The 18,682-nt window shown below is 44.8% G+C and overlaps 2 protein-coding genes across 2 annotated transcripts; one reads left to right on the forward strand and one right to left on the reverse strand.

Annotated features, from left to right (window-relative positions):
- Positions 1-711: 711 nt before the first annotated feature.
- Positions 712-6,161, forward strand: KLHL10 (kelch like family member 10). The gene is made up of 5 exons (XM_043584474.1): positions 712-905; positions 3,028-3,517; positions 4,231-4,848; positions 5,362-5,511; positions 5,750-6,161. Exons 1-5 carry the CDS (start codon positions 712-714, stop codon positions 6,122-6,124), a joined length of 1,827 nt encoding a protein of 608 aa, XP_043440409.1. The 3' UTR covers positions 6,125-6,161.
- A 190-nt stretch (positions 6,162-6,351) lies between these two features.
- KLHL11 (kelch like family member 11) lies at positions 6,352-17,694 on the reverse strand. The gene is made up of 2 exons (XM_043584473.1): positions 17,076-17,694; positions 6,352-11,821 (listed from the first exon to the last, which is right to left on the reverse strand). The coding sequence occupies exons 1-2, from the start codon at positions 17,618-17,620 to the stop codon at positions 10,240-10,242; spliced, it is 2,127 nt and encodes a 708-aa protein (XP_043440408.1). The 5' UTR covers positions 17,621-17,694; the 3' UTR covers positions 6,352-10,239.
- Positions 17,695-18,682: the final 988 nt, after the last annotated feature.

Genomic DNA, 18,682 nt, shown 5'->3' on the forward strand with positions numbered 1-18,682 from the left:
GGGGGTACCGGGTACCACTGCCTAGAGCAAAACCCCTGGCCGGAGAGGTCGTTTCCCGACTTAAAGTTTGCATGACAAAAAAGCCGCAGGAAAGGAGCGGATCTGAAGGAGCCATAGAGTGATTTCTGGAAAACATCCAGAAGGTCCTTAACCGGCCCCACTCCTCATCACAGAAGAAAACGCGCGGCTGACACAAGTCCGCAGGGCAGGAAGGCCCTGGACAGCTGGGCCAGCGTGAACTCTAATCAGCTTTACTCCCTTCTGCCTCCTCTGACTTGGTTTCCTGGAATTGAGGGTCTGGGGAGACAAGTGCTCAGCAGTGGAAGAGGGCAGCTTGATGCTACACTCATCCAGAACTGGACAACTGAAGTGGGCAACAGGAACTAGAATAAATAAAAACTCTTATATGGTGTGGGTGATCACAGTCCTGTTCTGGATTCAAGGGCTCGGCAGGTGTGGGGTGGCCTTCAGCCTGAATGGTGGGGGAGGGGAGAAGGAAGGAAGACAGGGACAGGAGAGAGTTCCAGAATCTGAGAGCACAATCCTGAGAGTGAGCTCACTGCGAGCCCAGGATCCTGGAACTTGGGCTGCCTGATGGGCCCTATATGAAAGATGTAGTAGGGAAAAGGAGCGACAGCAGGCTAAAGGGGCCCCCCACAACCCTCCCGACACCCTAGGAGAGCAGTCTCTCTCCGCTGGTCCCAGGGTGCCATGGAGATGGAGAGCGCGGCGGCCTCCACACGTTTCCACCAGCCTCACATGGAGAGGAAGATGAGCGCGATGACCTGTGAGATCTTTAACGAGCTTAGACTGGAGGGCAAGCTCTGCGACGTGGTCATCAAGGTCAATGGCTTTGAGTTCAATGCCCACAAGAACATCCTCTGTAGCTGCAGTTCCTACTTTAGGTATAACAGGGTTGCCAAACTAAGCCGAAGGGGTACTTGGGCTTATTCTGAGACATTTTGGTTCATTTCATGTTTCCCACCCAACCTGTCACCTTACATGAGGGACACTGTCAAAACCCTGGGCTCCTGTAGCCTGGTTCCTTTGTCTTCCTGTGTCTCTTCTGAAGAGACACAACTGGGGCTGGGGCCTCTTCTCTCTGGTTTTCAACTGGATTCCAACCAACTATTGGTGGGCCAGGTGCTTTTTTCCCTTTGATTCTCACCCTAGCATACCTTTGGGAAGGCAACCATACTGGATTTCCTACTTAAACCTAGAGGACAGTGCCCCTTCAGCTGCCCCGTGTGCCCCTATCCCAGTAGAGACCATCTCAAACAGGGTGATGAATTAACAAAGATTGAGGAGATGGGAAGGAGGATTCGGGAAAGCATCAAGGAAATATTTACCAGAAGATAAAGGGAGTTTAGGCCACAACCACTGTCACCCAGGAAATGGCAGAGCTATTTTGTTCATGAGCCGAAAATGTTTGAGTAATCAATTCCGATAAACATATGATAAATGTGTCCCATCTGTTGCTAAAAATGCTCATTCATCTAGACCTACAACAGGGTCTACAAAAAGACCGGGGAGTGAATATTTTAAGGCTTGCAGGCCATACGGCCTCTGTCACAATGACTATACTTTGCCTTTATAGTGGGAGGGCAGCCATAGACAATACTAAATGAAAGGGCATGGCTGTGTTCCAATACAATTATTTACGGACACAGAAATTTGAATTTATTACAATTTCCAGGTGTCACAGAATCTTTGTATTCTGTTCCCCCCATTTAAAAATGTGAAAAACATTCTTAGCTTATGGGCGGTACAAAAAAAAGAGAGGGTTTGTAGACCTCTAGAGAAGAATCTGATCCATATTTCTTTAAACCACCTAGAAAAAGGAAGCAAAAATTTATTAGGGTAGGGACTTCTGTCTTGTTCAACAACTTAAAAAGTACCTAGCTATACAGTAGGAGCCCAATACATAGTTTTGGGATCGTAGTCATTTGTTCATTCGATAATTATTTATTGAGTGCTTATTTTGTGACGGGCACTATTCTGGGTACTGGAAATGATGAATAAAGAGAGAAATATTTCTGTTCTCATGAAGCTTACCTTCTAGTAGGAGGAACAGGCGTTCAATAAATAAAACACAAAGCAGATTAAGTGCTGGGGGAAAAAAGGAAGGTATGGAGAGGAGGGTGGTGATTTTAAATAGGATGATCTCTTTGCGGACAAAATGACATTTGAGCAAAGACTTTAAGGGGATGTGGGAGTGAGAAATGAGGTCTGCAGAGGGGGAGTCTTCCAGGAAGAGGCAACAGCATGCACAAAGGACCAAAAATGAAGCACCTCTGGGTGCATTCAAGGAAAGCAAGGCGAGTGGGACTGGAATGGAATAAGGGGGAAGGTGGGAGGAAGTGGCCAGAGGTATTACTGGTCCCGATCTCAGAGAACTTCTGTGCTCCCTGAGAAGCGCTTTATATACTAATACTCTGAGCCAGAAGGGATCTCAGTGGAAGGTTCTGAGTGGAAGAGGAACATAAACTCGTAAGGAGGTTGGGGTAGAACTGTAAACTCCAGAGGCATCAATGGCAGAAGCAAGGGGATCAGTTAGGAGGTTACTCCCAATCATCTAGGTGAGAGATGGTGGTGGCTTGGACCCAGGAGATAGCAGTAAGAGGTGTGATCAGATTCTGGGTTATGTGTCAATTTAACAGTGCTCATTAAAAAAGCGTTACTGCTCAAGTTTAATATCCTGAAGGAAGGTAGACTTCAGTTGGGATAGAAGAGACCTAGGTCTTACTTCCAGGTCTAGAGCCCAACTTTTCCATCCACAAAATGGGGGAAAGTTTTAGTTACCATGAGGAGAAGAAGAGTGACCAAAGTCAAAGTTCTTGGCAAGGTTCTCTTGCCCACTGTATAAAGCACGCACTCTACCCTCCCCTTCCCCTTCTTCGCACCAATTTGTTTCCGGCATACTCACTGTGCACTAGCTGGGAAATTTCCAAACTCTCAACAAACAAAGGTGGGGGAGAAACTGGAGAGAAATGTTTCAGTGGCTACTAGTTTCTTTCTTCTTTCCAGAGCTTTGTTTACAAGTGGCTGGAACAACACTGAAAAGAAGGTATACAACATCCCTGGCATTTCCCCGGACATGATGAAGCTAATTATTGAATATGCATACACCCGGACCATCCCTATCACGCCGGACAATGTGGAGAAACTGCTGGCTGCTGCAGACCAATTCAACATCATGGGTATTGTTAGGGGTTGCTGTGAGTTCCTCAAGTCGGAGCTGTGTTTGGATAACTGTATCGGCATCTGCAAGTTCACAGACTACTACTACTGCCCCGAGCTGAGGCAGAAGGCCTACATGTTCATACTGCACAACTTTGAGGAGATGGTGAAAGTCTCGGCCGAGTTTTTAGAGCTCTCAGTCAGTGAACTGAAGGATATCATTGAGAAAGACGAGCTCAACGTCAAACAAGAAGATGCTGTATTTGAGGCCATTTTAAAATGGATTTCTCATGACCCCCAAAACAGGAAACAGCATATTTCAGTTTTGCTTCCCAAGGTCAAGTTTAGTTATTTTTTTGTGGGATGCTTACTTGCTCATGTTTGGTTCATTTATCCCGGAGGGACTGTGCAAAGAGCCACGTTCAGATGTTTGGCAGATTCCGGGGCCGTATTTACACACACTTACATAGAAGGCCATCTCCTACTATTCTGCGGAATTGTGCAATTTTCTTTGCTCTTGGCATTGCTAGTTCCTTCTGTTATATTCTTTGACCAAAATTCTCCCTGGTAGTGGGGGAAAGAGACGGCAAGGCCTTCAAAAGAATTCTAAAGGGCCTTCTTTTCACCCTTTTTTCTTGTGAGTTTCCCCAAACCCCAGGCAGAAGTGGGACTAGACACCAAACCACGAGTGTTATACACAATTGTAGCCATCCGGGGCTAATTTGTGTTATTTATACAGAGAAACGTAAATATTCAATGACTGAACAATTGCCACAGCCTTTTATGGTCTAATAGTACTGCCCAGTGGCCAAGGAAGGGGCTAGCTCTGTGACCTTCTATCTAGCTCATCGTCAGCATCCAAATGTATACCACATCTGAAAAACAAATATTTAAAACTGTGAGCTGTAAACACAAAGTAAACACAAGTAAACAAACACAAAGTAAAATAGGACCCTGCTGAAATTCAAAGGCAGACTGTAAACAGGGAGTTAAGGACATGGGTTTTCCAGGTTCCTTCACCTCATCTGACTTTCTGTGTTTCCTTCTCAGGTTCGCCTGGCCCTAATGCATGCTGAGTACTTCATGAACAATGTTAAGATGAACGACTACGTCAAAGACAGTGAGGAATGCAAGCCAGTCATCATTAATGCCCTAAAGGCCATGTATGATCTAAACATGAATGGACCCTCCAATTCTGACTTCACCAACCCACTCACCAGGCCCCGCCTGCCCTACGCCATCCTATTTGCAATCGGTGGCTGGAGTGGTGGGAGCCCCACCAATGCCATTGAGGCATATGATGCTCGGGCAGACAGATGGGTGAATGTCACTTGTGAGGAAGAGAGTCCCCGTGCCTACCATGGGGCAGCCTATTTGAAAGGTTACGTTTATATCATTGGGGGGTTTGACAGTGTAGACTATTTCAATAGCGTTAAGCGTTTTGACCCAGTCAAGAAAACGTGGCACCAGGTGGCCCCGATGCACTCCCGTCGTTGTTACGTCAGTGTGACAGTCCTCAGCAATTTTATTTATGCCATGGGAGGATTTGACGGCTACGTGCGTCTCAACACTGCTGAGCGCTATGAACCAGAGACCAACCAGTGGACGCTCATCGCCCCCATGCACGAGCAGAGGAGTGACGCCAGTGCCACCACGCTCTATGGGAAAGTAAGAATTGGGAGGGGGCAGACCAGGCCCAGAAGTACTTGTTTGGGGGTGGATGGAAAGTAGATGTGGCAGCACCCACGCTGCAGTACTGACTCCACAACTAGTGCCCCTTTGTAACTGTCCTTTTAGGTTTTACTCGCTAAAAAGCAATACATGCGGGGCGGGACACCTGGGTGGCTCAGTCGGTTAAGCGTCCAACTTCGGCTCAGGTCACGATGGTCATGATCTCACGGTTCACGGGTTCCGGCCCCACATTGGGCTCTCTTGTCAGTGCAGAGCCCGCTTCAGATCCTCTGTCCACTGCTCTCCCCTCCCGCCCCGCCCCTTCCCCTCTCACGCGCTCTCAAAATAAACATTCAACGAAAAAAGCCACGCGTGCACACGTGGGAAAAAGATACTCAGAGTGTACGGACTGGTATCAGAGGGGTCCTTTTGCCACCACCATGCGTACACCCTTTCTTTCTGCTCCCCAGAGGTAACGATTTTAATAACCATGGGCCCCTCGTCACACAGGTCTACATATGTGGTGGTTTTAATGGAAATGAGTGCCTGTTCACAGCAGAAGTGTACAACACTGAGAGCAATCAGTGGACAGTCATAGCACCCATGAGAAGCAGGAGGAGTGGAATAGGCGTAATTGCCTACGGAGAACACGTATATGCGGTGAGTTTATCTTGTACCACACAAAAACGATAGCTCTGGATTTTTTGTTCGCAAATTGGTTTACGCTATTATCGGCCAGCATTTGGAAAGCATTATTTTTCCATGGAAAATAATGGAAAGCGGGAGGTATGAAATCACTGGTCTCCCCCCCCCCCCCCCCAAGAAGGCCTGAAGGCCTCTTCCTTGGTGAACAGAAGCAATGGCTCACAGTCAACCATGTTTCCCTTGCCGTCCATAGGTAGGTGGCTTTGACGGAGCAAATCGACTTAGGAGTGCGGAAGCCTACAGCCCAGTAGCTAACACTTGGCGCACGATACCCACTATGTTTAATCCTCGTAGCAATTTTGGCATCGAGGTGGTAGACGACCTCTTGTTTGTGGTGGGCGGCTTTAACGGCTTTACCACCACCTTTAACGTGGAATGCTATGATGAAAAGACAGACGAGTGGTATGACGCCCATGACATGAGCATCTACCGCAGTGCCCTGAGCTGCTGTGTGGTGCCGGGGCTGGCCAACGTCGGGGAATATGCGGCTAGACGGGACAACTTCACAGGATTAGCACTGCGAGATGAAGTAAAATACTCCGCTTCGACAAGTACCCTACCTGTATGAGCCTCTTCATTTAGCTAATAAAGAGTCTAAGCAATAAGAATTACCTCTTTTTTTTTTTTTTTTTTTTTTTTAAATAAATGCAGTGTTTAAACTTGTAAGAGTACTGGAAAATGTTCAACTTAAGGGAGCCAAAGGTTGGATGAATGAGGGAGTAAGAGGGAAGGAAGTAAGCATTTGTATCCAACAGTGTATCATTAAAAGGGAAAAGTCACACGGTACAAACCAGCTCTAAAGAAATATGTTTATTTAAAACTTACATTGAGACAACTGATAGCTTCAACACAGAACAAGATAGTTTTAGGAACATAAAACAGGCTATTTTACAATGTGATGTCTCAAAAGCGTCCTAAATTCTACATCTCCTCTGACTTAAAGGGAGATAGCCAAGTTTATACTTTGAGTAGAGTAGGGGCTTGGATACTGATAGCCCCCAAAAGTCACTGTGTATCAGCTTGAACTAAATATGTATTTTACAAATAACTCAGTGAGCCCTAGCACATGGACCATAGTCTTCAAACATCTAGCAAGCTTAATTTTTCACAAGTGCATTATGCAGGAGGATTAAGTGAACAAGTGCTCTACTGTATGTGCTTCAGTGTCAGACATTCGTAGTGATGCTCAGAGAGTAAGACAAAAGCCCTACGAAGGTAATCAACAAAGAGCAGTTATTTGGCTATCTAATTAAATTCCTTGAAGCGAGATGGCTACTATATTATGTTATTGTTATTGTATTATGTCACTCAACTATGAGCTGTTTGGTTTCCAATGACCAGAGCACGTTATAATGTAGGCATTATAACAACAAAAATGGACTATTCTCAAGAAAGCAACAAACTGCAGTGATGGACTGTGCCAAAATGTTTGATAATTAAAGGAGAGACCAAAGCGTTTCTCAAATATTCTACAGTTAAATGGCAACCTAGAAATACCCTATTTTGCTAATGGAGGCAGGGAACCTACTTCACAATTCTGTAGACTTTCAAAAGACAGGAAATGTGGCCAACACACCCTTTTAATTTAAGCTTAATTTGAGGAAAGTACAAAAAAGTCCCTTTATCTATGTTTGATTAGGCCAAGTAACTAAAATTTATGTTTAGTTTACTTGTCTACCTACAGTACAGTGTCTCATTAGAATTATGAAGCAGAGAATGAAGTATTTAAACATATGACATGCTACACTAGTCAAGAAACAGAGAAAAAAGAGTGCCCTAGAAACTGCCTTACCAGTAGCCTGAAGAGTTTAAAGAGCAAAAGCACACAAGTCTTCGATAAACACTATCTTTCCAGCTTCAAACTTCTGTTCTATGTATTTTAAAAGTTTTTGGTCCCAGCAATACTATATAAAACTAAGTGATAAAAACAAAACTGATGTCAATCAATTTTGAGATTTTTTTTAGCAAAATATTTTTGAGTTGGCACAGCAAAAGCAAAGTTGGATATACAAGATCTACAAGACATCATGCAAACGTCTGCAAGTGAGATGTACTACTTACACACTAAGCTCATGACTGACATTCTCAATATACACCACGGGTTTGTTTTTTTAAAAACCACGGTGGGGTAGGTGGAGGTGGAGGACCTCCATTCCAAGATAGAAGTCACGCTAGGGGTTAGGTAAAGGTATTACTTTTGGGTCCTCTTTTATCCTTCCACAAAACAAAAACAAAAGCAACAACAACAAAAGGTTCGCTTGAATACATGTGAAGCTGTCTTTTTAGAAGTTTAAATGACCAAACACATTCTTTAAGTTTTTCATCAGAAAGGAAATTTCTTTCCCAAAGAGCCACTTTAGGCTGGTTGTCATAATCAAAACCTTTCCAAATACTCTGGAAGTTATTTCCAGTTTAGAATTTCAGAATGTCAGCCTTGAACAGATTTAAGCAAATCTGGTTTCCTTTCCTATTAACAAGTTAGTTAGGATATTTCAGAGACACAAGTTATTGATGTGAAGTCAGACGTGTGAATTCAAATATGAAAATTAGAAATTCAGTAATCAGGAAAACCTGCACACATCATCATGCAAGGAAGGACTTACCCCTTCTTTTCAGCCATGGCCTACGCTGCCTGCTGAGTTAAAAAACAACAGTTTCAATCAAGTTTTCAGAACCAGATTATACCTAAATCTTATGAGTTATAATTTGTCGCATCATGTGAAAAAAGGCCACCCTCCAAAAACTTGGTAGTGACAGTCTCAGAAGACAACTCAGAGATAAGATCCAAAAACCTTACATCACACCTCCTAGACAGAAACTGCCATTTTAGTGAGCTGCTGAGTTACTTCACCACTAAGAAGAGGAAGTTTGCTAGGCGGCATAGTCTATCAGAGAACATCACTCAACGAGCTTTTCTGCCTCATGTGCATAGACCTCTCACAACTAAGAATGAGCACTTCTCAGAATTGAAATGGCTTTTATTAAAATAACTACAAATGGAAATTGATAAAATGGTAGAGGTGGTGTAGGATAATATATCCTCATACAGAAATAGGACTTAAAGTTTACGACCCCCACTCCAATCTAAATTAAATGGTTTTAAAGCAGATTTCCGACACATTTATTGAAAAACTTTGTCCTAGGCAAGGATACCAACTTAAAAATTTCAGGAAAGCTCTTAGTATAGAGTCCAGGGACTAGATATTAATAGTCTTGCAGCAAACTGAGAGCCAAAATTTCTGGTTGTGCTTTTTTCCTTTTGATGTTTGATACAGTAAGAAGGTTAAGTATAATGGTCTAGGGAAAAAAATAATCACTGCACTTGGAGTTCAACTCCTAAAACAGTATCCTGGAATGTCTATGTCTAAGAAGATGATATTCTGAAAGAAATAAGAAACATATACAATGGAGCCATTTTGCAAACCATTAGAGCAGGAGTCCTTTATGTTAACTGAGTTCTCATTTGTATAAAACTTGGGAGTGTGTTAGAGAATCAGAAGAATGCATAAGAATAAATAAAAGATAACTAAAGCAATAAATTTTTAAGAGCCTTAATTATGCATCTAAATTTGGTATTCGAGGCTCAGGTAAAGTCTGAATAAAAGTCAAGGGAAACTGGATAAACTACTAGAACAGTCAGGGCTGAGAAACAGTAAGGCTTCTCTTACGCAACATTTCTCTCAATTGTCACTTCCTTCCCATTTTGAGAAAAGTTTCTTTTAGAAAGAATGAGGAGGACTCTATACAATATACTTTAGAGGACAATTTAAAACTGAAGGCATTGTTGTATCGATTGTCATAGGCATTATTTATACTCATTAACTTATCCTCAAATACGCCTGCAACTTCTGAAAAAAGTGTTTACATGTTTTAATGCCTTTGCTCAGTCTACCTAATAATACTACTTTTCTTCTTAGAAAAACAAATTTCATATACATAACGTCCTCCGTATTAAGTCAATGAGCTAAAGATCAACACTCTTGCCAACTACCATCATCTCAGAGTGATGGCTCCCAGTCTAGAACGGTTGCTGAAGAAATGGAAAATATTCAAAAAATAATGGGGCCAATCACAAATTTCTCACTAGTCATCTCTTCTAAAAATAAACAAAACAACATTTCTAGATAAACACATACAACAAAACATCAATGCAAATATTCAGAAACCATCCTGCCGAAACATTGTGCTTTTCCCTTCAAATCTCAGTCTCACTATTGCACATACCTCCTGCAGATGAGGGCTCAATGCGTAAGTTCTGCTCTTTTCAAAACCACCAACCATTCAGGAAAAAATTAAAAGGAGTATCAAAGTAAACGTGCAAATAAAACTGTTGCTTAAAGCATGTTCAAAACATCAAGTCCCTAAGACAAAGGAGTTTTCACTTGTTGGCAGAAAAACAGCCAAGTAACTATACCTGGTTCTTCCACTTGTCATTAATAAGATCTAACTTGGCTAGCACATCCACACAAACCGAAGACAGACAAAGACTGCACACCAACAAAAATTACCACATATTAAATCGTGTTTCCCATTCTTCAGTTTTTAACTGTGTTTCCTTTATATGGGGCAATAATCAGGTTAGGTAGAAAATAAGTTATCGACATACTTTTTCAAGTAACAGTCTGGGGATCTTCAGCCTCACAAGACAGGCACAACTGTTTTAAGCTGCACCTATTAGAGCACCTAGCATTCAATCTGAGAGCTTGGCACTCTTCGCATGTTCAGGGCGTGCCGATGTATTTCTTGCATCTGTCTGATGCGGTCCTTCTGCCACATTAAGTTTTGAGGCATAGGATATCTCTGTGTGCCATGCAAGTACCGGTACGGGATCCTCACGTGGCAAGCAGTGGCTCTACAACGAGGCTGTGGCATGGGAGGAAGAAGCATCCACCGCTTTCTTTCGGCACAATATCGGTAGGCTTCTTTCCGGTACTGTTTGTCGATATCATCGCTGTTTTTCCAGCCTCCAATAATGAAAACGTCATCTCTGTAATAGCAGATAGCCGCTCCTTCGATGCTTAGGACTTCGGGAGGTAAGCTCTCAAGGATCTCATCGGACACTTGGCTGGCAATTTTTCTTACTGCCTCTTCATTTTCTAAAGAATAACTCTTGGGACAGCATGATGCCGTCTGGTAAAAGTTTGAATTGACCACAGACATTTGGAAAAAGCAGTAATTGTCAATAAGCGGCAAAGATTCCACATCTTGCCACTGTCGAGTCTCCGTATCATAGCAGGTAATTACAGCCTTTAACCCATCTTCGGTGTCCCGGTCCACGGGAGTGCGGGCAGCGATGTACACAAACCGGTCTTCGATGGCTAGCGCTTTGACATCCCGGAGGATCTTTGGTGCTGATTCCAAGTTGTGCCATTTATCAAGCTCAGGATTATAAACAGTCACGTCTTTGAAGCCAGGGCTGAAGTTGCCATGCCCTCCAATGCTGTAGAGCTTCCCTTTGACTTCTGTTAACCCAAAAGAATGCTTTCTTGTCATCAGACTACAAACATGTTCCCACGTATTCAAATTTGGGTTGTATCTTTCCACAGTTTTAGCAAACCCTGGTTCCATCGATCCAGCAACATACACGTAGGACTCTGTTACTGCAACCGCATGTCCATCAAGGTGATTATGAATATGGGGCAGGTTTACCCATCTGTCCTCATCGACAAAATACCCTACACATTCACTTAAATAATCCCCTCCTTCTGACACGCCTCCAATAACCATGATCACGTCCATGTTTTGCCCATAGCGAGGTAATAATGAGACATGAGAGGCAGGATGCTGGAAGGTGCCAGACTGTATGTTTTCAGCTCTCAGAGCATGCCTCTCCACTGCATCGGCCACTAACTTGACGCAAACTTCATTATTGGCCACCAGCCTCTCTGGTTTGACATGCCGAGTAAGGTAAGTAGGTTTCATCTGGGACAATCTGAGCAATTTAAAAAGTTCTTCAAAGTATCTCTCTCTCTCTTCAGCGTTTCTCTGAACCCACTTCAACACTGTTTCAAAGAGAACCTCTTCAGAATCAACCGTGATTTCCAAGTCCGACAGCCAGTCTCGAATGAGATGGAAAGGTAAAGTATAAAATTCTTCATCCTGAATTACTTTGTGGAAATTTCTCCGTATCATATCGGCAGCTTTCAGAGCAAGTTGGCTCAGAGTATACATGTGAGCCAAGCTATGAATGGCCACACAATTAGAGAGATGAAGTTTCTTCTTGAGAAATTCTCCACAGAATTCTTTTAAACGAATTAGCAGGAACCTAAAATCAAGAAAAGAAAAAATTTTCAAATGTGCACATTTTATGTGGCTGCATTTTGAGAACATGTTATACATGTTAACATGTTTATACAAACTGAAATGGTAAGCTTCATCTCATTTTATGCCCAACATCTGAAAAAGGGTAAATCCCCCCAAATTAAAAAGGATGATGCTGAAAAGCGTATTTATTTTTTAAAGTTTATTTATTTTGAGAGAGAGGAGAGCGAGAACAAGCAGGAGAGGGGCAGAGACACAGGGGGACAGAGGATCTGAAGCAGGCTCTGTGCTGATAGCAGAGAGCCGAACGCGGGCCTCAAACTCATGAACCACAAGATCATGACCTGAGCCGAAGTCGGATGCCCAATTGACTGAGCCACCCAGGCGCCCCATTATGCTGAAAAGTATATTTAAAAGCATATATAAAGTCATCTTTATATATATATATATATTTTTTTTAAATTATGCATATTATATAATATATATACAACTATACATGATACATGTAACATACACACAGTGGTGCTTTTCATTATGTAAGTTTTTCTGGAACATATCCTTTAATAAAAAGTACAACAGTCAGAGAAAGAAATACCATAGGATTTCACACCTATGTGGAATTTAAGAAACAAAACAAACATGCAAAGGGGAAAAAAAGAGAGACAAACCAAGAAAACGGACTCTTAACTACAGAGAACAAACTGGATGGTGGGGGGGTGGTGAAATGGGTGATGGAGATTGGGGAGTGTACACTTATTATGGTAAGCACTGGGTAATGTACAGACTTGTTGAATCACCATGTTATACACTTGAAGCTAATATAACACTGTATGTTAACTATACTGGAATTAAAATTAACTTAATAAGGGCACCTGGGTGGCTCAGGCAGTTAAGCGTCGGAATCTTGGTTTCAGCTCAGGTCATGATCTCATAGTTTCTCAAGTTCGAGCCCTGCATCAGGCTCTGTGCGGAGCCTGCTTGAGATTCTTTTTCCCTGTCTCTCTGCCCCTTCCCCACTTGTGCTGTCTCTGTCTCTCTCAAAATCAATTAATAAACTTAAAAAAAAAAAAACCAATAAAAAATAAAGTACAATAGTTCCATACTTTATTTTTATTGGCAAAGGCAATTCCCAATCCAAACCTGTCTATGCTATTCCTGTCCTAATCCCTTGTCAGTCACCAGCCTTTTCTTTGAGGCAGGGTCTCAGCAAGATACTTTATTAAGCCTTGACTAGATGGTATAGGAACTGTGGTTCCTGGGAGGCTCTGTCCAGTATCAGAAGGAACAGCAGTGGAGGCCTTGTGTTGAAGGTTTCAATCTCCTCTTCACTAGAGCTTTCTCCTTGGGCAGCAGATGATGGGGGGAGGGGATGGCAAGGCAAACTCAAACAACAGTAACGAACATATGGAAGGGGTCTGGCATGTTGCTGACTAGAAGTTGTCTGACCTCCTAAATTCATTTGAGGTTAAATTACATACCACAAGTTTCAGCTAAATCCATAAATCTAGCAGAACTCAGTCCCAAGGATGGCCACTTTGAGACCACTGCTTTAATAAGAGTAAGTCCCCAGAACTGAGAACTTTAAACAAAATATGGACTTTATCAGTCCAGGCCTCTCAATTCAACCATTTGTTATTACAGTTATCGCGCTTAGTACCCATCTAACTAGGATATAAAGATGAGTACGACAGGCTTCCTTCACCATCTTCAGGGAACATACCATCTTAGAAGACAAAGACAAGGTAGAGTGGTAAGAGCTCTAGTGACTCTCAAAGATGTCTGGGTGCCAGGGTCACTAGATTCCCAGGCTGCTCGCACCCCCTACCTGGAGCTCCTATCTTTGGCATGGCGCTCCAGATAATTCTGACATATTCCCTTGGATAGGGTGTTTAGAAACATTGCTCGATGACAATAATAGCTAACGTATACTAGGCATGTTCCATGTGCTAGGCACTTCCTATTATTTCCTTGTAAGTGCCCTTGAAGGTAGGTATGATCGACAGAGTACTCAGGCGGTAGGGAGAGAGCTCTTGCCTCAGAGCTCATGGGTAAGGTTAGATATGACGGTTGCCAGGCACTTAGTGCCCATCACAAGGCAGCTGCTCAAGCAGCTGACAGATGGACAGAAGTTCCACTGCCTGAGATGTTCTCTCCTAACCCCCAACTCCCCTATAAAGCAGGAGCAAATCTGAAAAATGAGCCCACTGAGACACAAACATAGCTTGAGTGGGTGCAATGACCTTTCTCTACTCATTTTCATTCAACAAACCTCTCTCAAATCTACACCTGCCCCACCCTACCCCACCCTCTCATGAATGATCCAAACTTGGGCTATGAGAAAACAAGCAATCAGAAACTTCATCTTACCACCACCCAATGTGCCTGTAGCTTTACCCTATATTCTGCCTTCCCAGTCCAACTTTTCCATTATTAATACTGATTCTATCCCCTTCTTGATTTCAAGGACTTTGCTCCTGCAAGAATTCCCCCATCCTGTAACATGAAGTTCTCCTCTTCCACTGATTCATTTTTCTTCAGCACACAAACAAGCTCTAGTATCTATCTTAGATAGGGGAAAAAGACCTCCCTGGACTCTTCTCCAAACATGTCCATGTGTACCATTATTCTGACCCTCTTTATAGGAAGACTTAACTTAAATGGCTCCTGCTAATGCCATCAAGGGTCTCTATATTTCCAAATGCAGGGATCACTTACGGTTGACAGTTCACAGGATAGGCTACTCCCTCCTCTATACCTTTTTTTGTTGTTGTTGTTTTTTAAGGCTTCCTGTGAGACCCATCTCCTCTACTGGTTCCTCTTTAACATTTTGGAACCCCAGGGCTCAATCCTGCCCCTTCTCTGTCTACACTCTCTTCCTAAGTAATTTTTCATCCAGTCCCATGGCTTTAATTACCATCTTATATGCCATATTCCTCCCAATGTTCTTATATCCAACTGCCTATTCAGACATTTCCTGGACCCAAACCAAACTCCTGGTCTTCCCAAACTTGCTTTCCTACACTCTCCCACATCTTAATAAATAAATAACTCCATCTTTCCAGTTGCTTGTATCAAAAACCAGCAGTCCTTTCCCTTACACTCTGTATCAAATCCATCAGCAAATTTGTCCCCTCTACCTTCCAAACATATCTAGAACTGAAGCACTTATCATCTTTACTTCTCCTTCTTCAATCCAAGCCTCTGTCACCATTCCATTCCAACAACCCCCTAATCTTTTTGCTTCTGCCTTTGCAGCCCCTTCCTCACTGCCCCATCCCTTATTCATCACAGCAGAATTCTTCAAATCACATTTCATTGTTCCTCTGCCCCAAACCTTCCTATTTCATTCAAAATAAGAGCTCAAGTCCTTCACCAGGCCAACAAGCCCTATGGAATCTGGATCCATCCCCCATCACCACCCTGGGGCCTCTCCCACCCCTCTCAACCTGCACCCATTTGATCTAGCCATGCTGGCCTCCCGCTATTCTCAAACATCCAGATAAGCCCCACCTCAGGCCTTTCCACCTGTGTCCTCAACCTGAAACACTTTTTTTTTTTTTTTAACGTTTATTTATTTTTGAGACAGAGAGAGACAGAGCATGAACAGGGGAGGGTGAGAGAGAGAGGGAGACACAGAATCTGAAACAGGCTCCAGGCTCTGAGCTGTCAGCACAGAGCCCGACGCGGGGCTTGAACTCACGAACCATGAGATCATGACCTGAACCGAAGTCGGACACTTAACCGACTGAGCCACCCAGGCGCCCCCTGAAACACTCTTTACCTCACCTCCTTCAGTTCTTTGCAAAATGTCTTCTTCATGAGGCATTCTCTATCTACCCAATTAAAAAACACAGCTCCTCTCTACGAGCACTTTCTATGCTGAATTTCTCATCAAAGCTGTAACAATCATCCAACACGCCATCTATTTTAATTATTTATTGCCCATCTACCAGTGTGAGCGCAACGAGGAAAGGGACTTTTGTCTGTTTTGTTCACCAGGAAGTCCCAGCACCTTAGAACCCAGTGTCTGATCTGATGCATTAACAGGCACTCAATAGGTATTTGTTAAAATCATGTTCCTGGTAAAATAATACTGCCAAAAGGGAGTCCTCCACATCTCTAAAAATGGCATTCACCTGCCTCCTAACCAGTCTCTGAAGCATCCGTTCCTGCTCCGTACAATCCATTTTCCACTGTAGCAGAATCCTTTTAAAATAATGAAATCAGGGGCGCCTAGGTGGCTGGGTCCGTTCAGCATCTGACTTCGGCTCAGGTCATGATCTCGCGGTTGACGAGCTCAAGCCCTGTGTCAGGCTCTATGCAGACAGCTCAAAGCCTGGAACCTGCTTCAGATTCTGTCTCCCTCTTTCTCTGCCCCTCCCCCACTCATGCTCTGTCTCAAAAATAAATAAATATCAAAAATAAAATAAAATAGGGGCACCTGGGTGGCTCAGTTGGTTGGGTGACCGACTTCGGCTCAGGTCATGATCTTGCAGTTTGTGAGTTCGAGCCCCGCGTCGGGCTGTGTGCTGACAGCTCAGAGCCTGGAGCCTGTTTCGGATTCTGTGTCTCCTCCTCTCTCTACCCCTCCCCTGCTCACACTCTTGTGTCTGTCTCAATAATAAACGTTAAAAAAATTAAAAATAAAATAAAATAATGAAATCAGGAAGTTTCTTTACTCAGCTTCCCACCTCACAGTAAAAACCAAATTCCTTATTCCAGAGCATTTCGCAAACCCTTCACCCATTAGACCCAGCTCCATTGGGTATTTCCTTTAGTTCTTTAAGCCGAACTGGATCCTGACTGAGGGCCTTGGCGCTCTCTGCCTGGAATGTTCACCCCCATCTCTGCATGGCCAGTTCTTTCTTGCCGTTTAGAGATCGGTCTAAACGTCACCTCCTCAAAAAGGTCTCTCCTCTACCAATCACTGTCCTTTCATCCTTTTTAAATGTCAACACAGCGCTGATTACAGGCAGACTTTCTTTTTCATTGCCTTTGTCCCTCCACCTGGAATCTGAGCTCCCTAAGCGCAGGGCGCCCTCATCAGACCGGCCGCATCCTCGGTGCCCAGCGCAGTGGCCGCCCCACAGCACACAGTAGACGCTCAACAAGCCGCAAACAAACGCATCTTGTACGGGCTCCCTCGAGTCCCACCCGCAGGCCCTGCCTCCCCGCCTCCCCCGCCCCCTCCCGGGATGCGGCCTTCGGTGGGCGAGCCTCTCCGCCGCCCGGCGCGCGGCCCCCCGCATCCCGCCTACCTGTCGGCCAACTCCAGCACCTCGTGCACGCTGCCCGTGCTGACGCGGATGCGCCCGGTGTACATGTATTCGATAACGGCTTCCACCGTGTCGGGCTCGGGCCCGGGCTCCGAGCTCCACTTGCGCATCTCCACCCTGCCCGAGCGGGACTCCGAGAACTGGCCCGAGAGCAGGGGCGTGAAGTATTCGGTGGCGGCGGCCAGCACCGAGCGGTGGGCCCGGAACTCTCGGCCGCCCGCGCCGCCGAAGCACAAGGTAATGTCGCAGAAGAGGCCTTGGCGCCGCTGCTCGTTCTGCCTCCAAGACAGCTCCGAGCAGTGAGAGCTGCACTCGAAATCCTCGGCCTCCGGGCCCGGATCGCCCCCGCTCGCTTCCATTGCAGATATGCCGGGCCCAGATCCGAAGTCCACCGTGCCGCTGCCTCGGACTTCGGCGGCCAGCCCTGCCGATCCGGCGGCGGCCGTCTCCATGCTCTCCATCTCCAGCACCTGAAGAGATGCTGCCGCTGCCGCCGCCGCTGCCGCCGCCACCGCCGCCGCCGCCATCTTGACGCCGCCGCGCCCGACCTCCGCAGTCTCGGAACGATTCAGCCGTTCTGGTGCGACACAGAGGAATTCTGGGAATAAATAGTGGGCGCAGGGCGGAGCTGGGCGCCGCTAGTGTGCGCACGCGCGGCCGCTCCCGCCCGGAGCCGCGCCACCTTGGAGAGAGCTGGGTAGGGCTGCCCCCCCCACCCCCCCTCGCCGACCTCCTTCCCACGTGTCGGGTCGCCTACCCGTCAGAGTGGCACGCTCTTCGTGGTCATTTTGTAGGACAAAAGCCACCCTGGCCCGTCACCCATTGTTAGTGTCTCGGGTGGCGACAGTGTATTTTTAAAGATTTAAAATGGCTTTGGAGTAAACATGAAAAAAAAACTTGAGACCGAGCCCCCGCTCAGTGGACGAGGGCGAGCAAGTTACTCAGTGTCTCGGAACCAATTCATCTTCTACAAATTGGATAGTATCTGTTAGGAGAACGCTTAGGGATGCTTGTGTTTTACCTAATGTTTGGTCCGTAGTTACTGTTGCAAACATACTTGTTTAAAAGGTGAATAAACGTCACTTTGGGGTTTTATTAAGCAAGGGAGTGGCTCCATTAGATGCATGCTTTAAAATATCACTGGTGGCTGAAGAAATAATGAAAAAGTGGAAGTAGGGGCATTAGTTAGCATATAGATAGATCAGAGGGATAATGAAAGGCTGAATCGTAAGATGGGACAACCAGAGAAGTGGAAGAGAGGAGGACTCGAGCTTTTGGCTTAAGCATCTGGGTTACAGCTTTATTCCTATTCACTGAAAATGGAGAGGTACCAATTCAAGGGAGAAGGCAGGGTTGTTTTTTTTCCCCCCCAACATTTTTAAGAAGTTTTTTTTAGTAATCTCTACACCCAACATGGGGCTCGAACCCACGAACCCAAGATCCAGTTGCATGCTCCACCTACTGAGCCAGCCAGGGCCCCCCTGAGCAGGGGGGTTGAAGTTAGTGTTTTGATGAGTTGTGTGTGTGTGTGTGTGTGTGTGTGTGTGTGTGTGTAGAGATGGATGAACATTTTTTAAATGACATGTAGT

The sequence above is a fragment of the Prionailurus bengalensis genome, chromosome E1 (assembly GCF_016509475.1).
Source record: "Prionailurus bengalensis isolate Pbe53 chromosome E1, Fcat_Pben_1.1_paternal_pri, whole genome shotgun sequence".
NCBI classification, from domain to species: Eukaryota; Metazoa; Chordata; class Mammalia; order Carnivora; family Felidae; genus Prionailurus; species Prionailurus bengalensis.